Genomic DNA, 7,143 nt, shown 5'->3' with positions numbered 1-7,143 from the left:
GTCTCAAACACATGCATGGCTGAAATACTGTAGAGAGATGGGAGTCACTGGGGACAAAACAGCAGGAAGGGAAAGGGTTAAATGGCCCCTCCCCTTTAAATCTCTCCTCTAAACTCCATCCTGAAATATTTTTGGTTTTTAAAAGTATTATGGCATTCTTACATCCATAGGGTTTAATGTGTCGCTTGCCGCTAAGTACATTACAGTTCGATGGGAAAGTTAAAAATGTCATTAAACATTTTCCATTGAAAACAATGAGATTTCAAAGTGCTTTGTTTTTGCTGGATAATGCCAATTTTTAGTACGATGAGCAGGGGCAGGGAGACTGGAAGCAGGAATATTGCTCTGTGCCTGGAATGTGCTGCCCCAAGTCACTGCTTCAGGCCAAGTCATAAGAAGGCCGGTTCTGGCATTGCAGAAGGCACCTTGCAGGATCAGTGCCTTCATCCACCCCATTCACTGAGAAGACAGGAAAAGTAAATGCTGCTAAGAAATTTGTGCTGAGATGCTAATCTGTTAATTCCAAGCAAGTAGAGCTTGGAGGACATGAATGATAGCTGAAAATAAGTGCATGTACGTAAATTGGGCCCTCCCCTTTTGAGAAGACAGGGGTGAGCAGCAAGCTCCCTAGCTAAAGCTCTACGGCTAGATCCAGTACATGGCATTGCACAGTGACCATGCAGAGGAAGGAACACATGAATGACAGATGGGAAATTGTTGAACTCAATTTTACTTCTTACACACATCATCTTTTTGACCTTTGCATCACAAAGAGTCCTAGGGTAGTCTATTGTATTCTTGCATCAGTTTCTCAATTTTTTGCAAAATAACTGAAGAGATTATCTGTATATTTTCAATATAGAAAATATTAGCTACTGACTGACTGTCTCCTAGCACATAGCCAAGAGTTCAAACCTAAATATTTGTGCACGAGTATCCGCCCACAGAGCTGGTGTAATCAGAAATGGGTCTGTTCTAAGTACTTGCTTTCTTTTTCAACAAGTTTTAGAATTGGGCCATTAGTTTGGTAGCATTAAAAATAAGTAGAGCCAAAAATAATGACCTTAAATTCTGAAGGAGCAATAGTCTGTGTATCTGGTACCTGTGTGCATCATAAGACACAAAGAACATATTGTATGCAGGACAATGTCATACATTTCAAGTTAATGGGAATATGTATGTGATGTAGACCATAGTAGACACTGCTTGAATGAGGCTGAGCACACACATGGCTAAAAATATTCTTCCACCTCCTGAAAAAATGTTAACAGATGTCACTGGCTGACTTATTACAGGTTAATTTTCTTGCTTCCTATTTATTGCACCTTTAAGTTCCTGGTAGCTGGAAGCATCTATTGCCTGAAATATTTTATTTTGTAGCTTGACCCAGGTTAAAAAACCAAACAGTGTTCAGAACTATACATTTCTACAGTAACAAATCACATTTTGATAGTGGTAATTACACAGCCATCCTCTCTCTGATGTTAAGACAGAGAAAAAGAAAAATTCCAATGTTCTGTGCTTGCGGGAACCTGCAGTGTTCTTTTTATTGCCATGTAGAAGTCAATTAAAATGAATCCTCCTGGAAAAGCTCCCAAATCTCCAGTAATTATCACTGTCTAGACAGAGTACTGTGCTTTGAAGAGGCTTCTGACACAATATATTTGTGCGTGAGGGACAGGCCATCTTACTTAGCAGCGTCCCATAAGATTCTTTCTCCATCTGATTGCATGTAGCAATCAGTAAAAGGCTTTGATCTTCAGGAATCTGACATTCACTACAATAAGTGATACAAAATACATACAGTAATATCTTTTAATATAGCAGTTGGTAAAGGGATATGTAAGTATCTGAGTTTACCAACAGAAATTCATTCAGTAAATGATAGCGGGTTGAATTCAAAGATGCCCTTCTGCATGCAGAAGGTGTCTTCCGCTCCTGGCAGAGCGGGCTAGGTTTCACACCTCATTCTATGGGCTTGCATGAGAAAAGGGAAATAAATTCCACACATGTTCTCATCCAAGTGTTGCTACAGAATGTACCTACTGCCTCTGTTATAGCACTATATGATCTCTTGCTCTACACTGCTGAACGCTGCAGTTGTTCCGTTGTTGAACATGCTAGCAGCTATTTTCCTTCTGCTCATACTTCTTTGGATCCAACTCAAACACTTTACCTATTTGGTATGTCTTCATTTTGCGGACTGGCACAACTCACAGCAGTTGCTGACCAGAATCCAGAGATTCTCTTCCACAAACAGAGCAGATCTTTTTTCTGTGCAATCAGCTTGTGCAAAGTGCATCCAGAGAACACTTCCCTCATGTGGAAGCCTGTTTCATGCACTGAATTGTGCACAGAATGTGTGCAAGGGCTCGCATATCTGTGTTGACTGAGAATTGTGCATGTGGTGTGTTTTCTTCCACTTGTGGCCCTATCTAGGTCCTAGCCCCACGTTCATTTCAGTGTCATAAGCCATTTGGCAATGGTTTGATCTTGTATGTTTGCTAAACATAATAACAGTTATTTCTGGTATGCTAAACCAAACATTTCCTAAGTGGGTTTTAAAAAAAATAAACAGTAGTTTGCAAAGTAGGAATTTCCTCATCTATACGGAATATGTTATATATAACATTCCTTGCATTAGAAAAGTATATTGTATTTTTTAAAATCCCTCCTGTCTAAAATGATGATAGAGTAAAGCAACAATCAAAATTAAAATGCTGCAAGAAGATTGGGCAAAGAAGTATTCCTCGGCTAACTAAAATCTCATATAGTTGTTGAGGGTCAGTCCAGCAGAGATGGCTCTAGAAAAGAAACGTCTGATGTGCTGGAGGCCAACTAACATAACTATTGGAGTGTGACAGTCATGGAAAAAGCCTGCATGCAGTGCCCCTTGGCTTGTCATGAGCTGGTCATGATCTGGCTGGTATTCTTAAGCAGAGTATTTTTGAGGTATCTCTAGAAAGGAACAATAGTAATGTTTTAGGCCCCTAAAGGTGCAATCCTATGCAAGCTTAGACAGAAAAAAGTTCTATGATTCCCAGCATTCCCCAGGCAGCACAGCTGGGTCAAGGGATGCTGGGAGTTATAGGATGTTTTTCTGTCTAGATATGCATAGGATTGTGCCCTAATTCTGTCTAGCCAAACAATACGTGAATGAGCTTTATTTCCTCCATACGCTTCTTTATTCCCACCTACAGAAACAAACAAGTTAATTGTTCAAGAGTCTCCTAGCTCTCCTCTTGAAACTCAATCCCTCTTGCATAGGCCAGTAATAAGAACACTGCAGCTCAGACAAATAAATTACAGCAATAAAACAAGTTTCTTTTCTTTTTTTAAAACATATTTTCTCTATCATTTACACAAAGTATAGTGGCTGGATTTTAGCTTAGATACAACTCGAACGTGTGTCCCCTCAGTCTTTGATTCCAAGTGGAAGGCACTACTCCAACATACTGCTGCATGTACGGTACGTGGGTTTGAAAGCACAGCAAGAAACCTCGTCTCCAGGGCTGAATCCCAAAGAGCCTGAAGAGTCTTTGGAAATAATAATTACAGTTCTTATGGCAGTAGATATTAGGAAAGTTTCCCTTTGCTGTTGCTTTTTTTGTGCTATGGAATTTCCTCTGAAATGTCCCCCAAGTCCAGAAAGCCTTCAGAAGCTCTCCACAAAGCTTCCTGGGAAAAGGCCTGACCTACCATTCCGCTGCAATGTCCCTTTGTACCAACCATCCTCCCTTTTCTTGTGGACAAATACAATGTCGCCTTCTTTCAGTTCAATCTCAGCTTCACTTTGCGGGGGATAAGGGACCACAACACGATACCTTTAAAGAAAGAAGAAAATACCTTATTGCAGATGATCAGGGAGCACTTCATGACTGCCACTTTCAAATGGTGAGAGATCCACACAGCAGCAGTAACATCTGGAACCAGCAACCATACGATGATGTGGAAAGTGCTCATGCATACTTAATACATTTATGTCTGTCTGTCTGTCTGTGAAGAAATGCTGTGTATATTTGTTTGTTTGGTTACGTTATGTTTAAATACAACTCCTTCCTTTCCTATGACTTTTTCCTTTTCTGTGTATTTTATTGGTCTCAAGGGCATTCAGAGATAGTCCCTGGGAATCTGTGTGAGAAAAATGTGGTGGTTTGCCTTTTGAGAAGAGCCCTGTGGAAATCAGATATAAAGATGACTGGGGAACTTACTAGTGAGGACTTAATGGTCAGTTGAAGTTGATACAGATAGTGCAGGTAAAAACTATTTGATAGGTTGGCATTTCTGCAGTTGGAAGGCGGTTTTATGTTTTTGATAATAGAATATTATTTTTCTTATTTGAATTTGTAGAAGTGAATGTATTTATTTGTATTTTGTCCTTGGTGTACCAGAAGCCTTGTGTGGCACAGAGTGGTAGGCGTCAGTAATGCGACCGAAATTCCCCCCACGACCCGAGTTTGATCCCAGCGGAAGCTGGTTTTCAGGTAGCCGGCTCAGGTCAACTCACCCTCCATCCTTCCAAGGTTGGTAAAATGAGTACCCAGCTTGCTGGGGGAAAAGTAGTCATGACTGGGGAAGGCAATGGCGAACCACCCCACTATACAGTCTGCCAGGAAAACGCAGAGGAAAAACGGCGTCCCTTTAGGGGTCAGTAATGACTCGGTGCTTGCACAAGAGGAATCTTTCCTTTCCTTCCTTGGTGTTGTGCTATATGCTGTTTCGTTTTTATGTAAGAATGTTTTAAGATTTCTATAGTTTGTTATGTTGCAGGCAGTCCCTGAGGAAGGAGACTTGTTCTCCGAAACACTGGGCAAGCACACAATGAAACAACCACTTTTGTGACTCTGTCATTTGTTTTGCTTTTTGGATTGGAATGCATCTCTGTTACTGTTTCATTAAATACTTTGTGTGACCTCTGTGAGGCTATAATGTAATTGAGTAGGCGAGAGGCCTAGTTTTGTTACTGTATATGGAGACTTAAACAGTTGTGGTTGCCTTGGTTGCAGTGGCTTATGAAGGGAGGCTTCAGGCTGTTTAAAATGTCTAGGGAGGGAGAAGTTACCTTTGTTTCGACTGGTCAGGTGGGTCAATAAAGATGACTGGCAGTTAGAAGTTCCATAAGGAACATGACTGGCCTGGGGATTTAAAGAAGGTCAGGGGAAGTGTGTTATAGACTGACCTGGTTCACATGACACAACAACCCACAGTGGGTTGTCAGTCTTGTTTGTTTCAGTGTGGCTTGTCATGACGTCCAAACCTGCATGGTTTCCTCAGCGTAGTTTGTTAACCATGCACAAGCCACCCTGAAAACCCATAGCTTGTTGTTGGGTTGTTCAGGTTGGCTTGTTTTCAGAGTGGCTTGTTGTGATGTGTGAACTGGCACAATGGCCTGTGTGTGCCTTATTGGAAAGGACAGAGCTGCCTGGCAAGAATGGTGAAAAATTTGGTCGCTCCTCACGATCTCCCTAACGATGATCTCCTCTCTGTTATGTCTTGAAATGTCACTAGTCAATTTAGTTCCCCCCCTTCATCATCTCCCTAGACAAAGGCACCCCCCCCACACCAACATTCAGATTTGTGCGTATTCAATGTTATTTTTTTCTTCTTTGGGGAGATTTGCACAAATGTAACTTTACTTTTTATATTTTTATCTATTGGAGAGATTTGCACAAATTCGCAGTTACTGTGCTTTGCATAAAATTTGCATAAATCTTCCCGAAAGTTAGATTAAATCAATACATTAAATTAAATTTGCGCAAATCTCCCCAAAGGTGAAAAAAAATATTCTATAAAACAAACTCTGCTAATGAGTGCATTTGTGCCAGGAACGGACAGGAAGACTAAGGGGGAAACAAGCCATGGCAAGCTGCAGAGGACTGGATAGTCTGTTGGGAGTAATGTGGGTTAGTGAGCAAACAACCAACCCACAGTAGCTTATTTTCAGGGTGGCTTATCATGACATGCAGACCGGCCCACTGTTCAGGAGAATTGGAGAGTAGATGACAGCGAGTTGGAATTACTGGTAGTTAGCTGAAGAGAGCAGTGCTCAGGGAAGGGAAAAGAGAAAGCCAGTCTGAGAGAACACTTCTCGAGGGAGGGAGACGTGGAATCCAGAGCTGCTTGCTGTGGAGAGCAGGAGGCCAGGCTGTGAGGTTGTGGTGATACTTTAGGCGGATAACAGAGCCCAGCACCAGCGGGATTCAGTCAGAGGTCTGACCAGAGGGAACTTCAACAAGTGATTCCTGATACAGTATCATCATCCTTGAAGCAAGAGCAAGAGGAGAGGCTGAAGGCAGAGGAAGATTGGTTGTGGGGTATTGGCTGGGGTGGCATTTAGGGGAACTGGACCAAGGGAGGGGGGAAGATATTGAAAGCTTATTAGCAGGGGAAACTGTCTTATTGGGCACAGTAACCAAGGATATTTAAGTACATTTAAGCAGTCCCATCCTATTATTTCGATAGTACACTATCGCCTTGTGTATATAAATACGTTAACAAACGTCTTAGTTTTGTTCATGTTGTTTCTCTTGGTGGTGTAAGTCCCCTGCCTATGCCTCAGTTACTATGCTACTGAGGTATTTAAGATGGAAAAGGTTTATTTTGGTGGCATCGGTTTTATGATTAAGGGTTTTTATACTTGAGATGGCCTTGTGGCAATGAGTTCCATAGATCCAAGTCTCAGAGTATTTGAAAAGGGAACAGCAGCAGAAAACCTACATGGTTTCACCACGTTTGGTGGCCACAGTGCTGGGATATCCTAGTGAAGAGTTGTTTCACCTCAATGTATATAATTATTTAATTACTGAGTGGGTATATTTATATCCTGTTTTTTAGCCAAAAAAGTATTTTTGTAAGTCACTTATTTTATTATACTTCTATTTCATTATCTTTTTAGCAAGCTCAGAATGGCTTGCAGTGGTCTCTTGCCTAGGCATGGATCAGGTCCATACCCACTTAGTTTCAACAATGCAGCACCATCAGGTCACCACAAGATGGTGCTGCATCAGGATGGGTCACCACAACATGGCTGAGACTCATGCTGCTTATCAACACACTAGGCTTTGTAGAAGTGAGAAGTGCTCTAAATGTCCTGAAGAAAATCTGTTTATCTTGACATAACACAATCATGTAGACTGTGCTTCA

At 41.4% G+C, this 7,143-nt stretch overlaps 1 protein-coding gene across 1 annotated transcript in view; it reads right to left on the bottom strand.

Annotated features, from left to right (window-relative positions):
* Positions 1-3,337: 3,337 nt before the first annotated feature.
* Positions 3,338-7,143, bottom strand: part of SH3RF3 (SH3 domain containing ring finger 3) — a 304,545-nt gene continuing 300,739 nt past the window's right edge. Inside the window, exon 10 of the mRNA XM_084844525.1 lies at positions 3,338-3,824. Within this exon, the coding sequence (XP_084700651.1) occupies positions 3,656-3,824 (169 nt within the window). The 3' untranslated portion in view covers positions 3,338-3,655. The remainder of the gene's footprint in view (positions 3,825-7,143) is intronic.

This window comes from Heloderma suspectum, chromosome 3 (assembly GCF_057233095.1).
Source record: "Heloderma suspectum isolate Gila_16-S chromosome 3, 16-S_ref, whole genome shotgun sequence".
Classification (NCBI taxonomy): domain Eukaryota; kingdom Metazoa; phylum Chordata; class Lepidosauria; order Squamata; family Helodermatidae; genus Heloderma; species Heloderma suspectum.
This window is presented reverse-complemented; position numbering and strand designations above follow the sequence as displayed.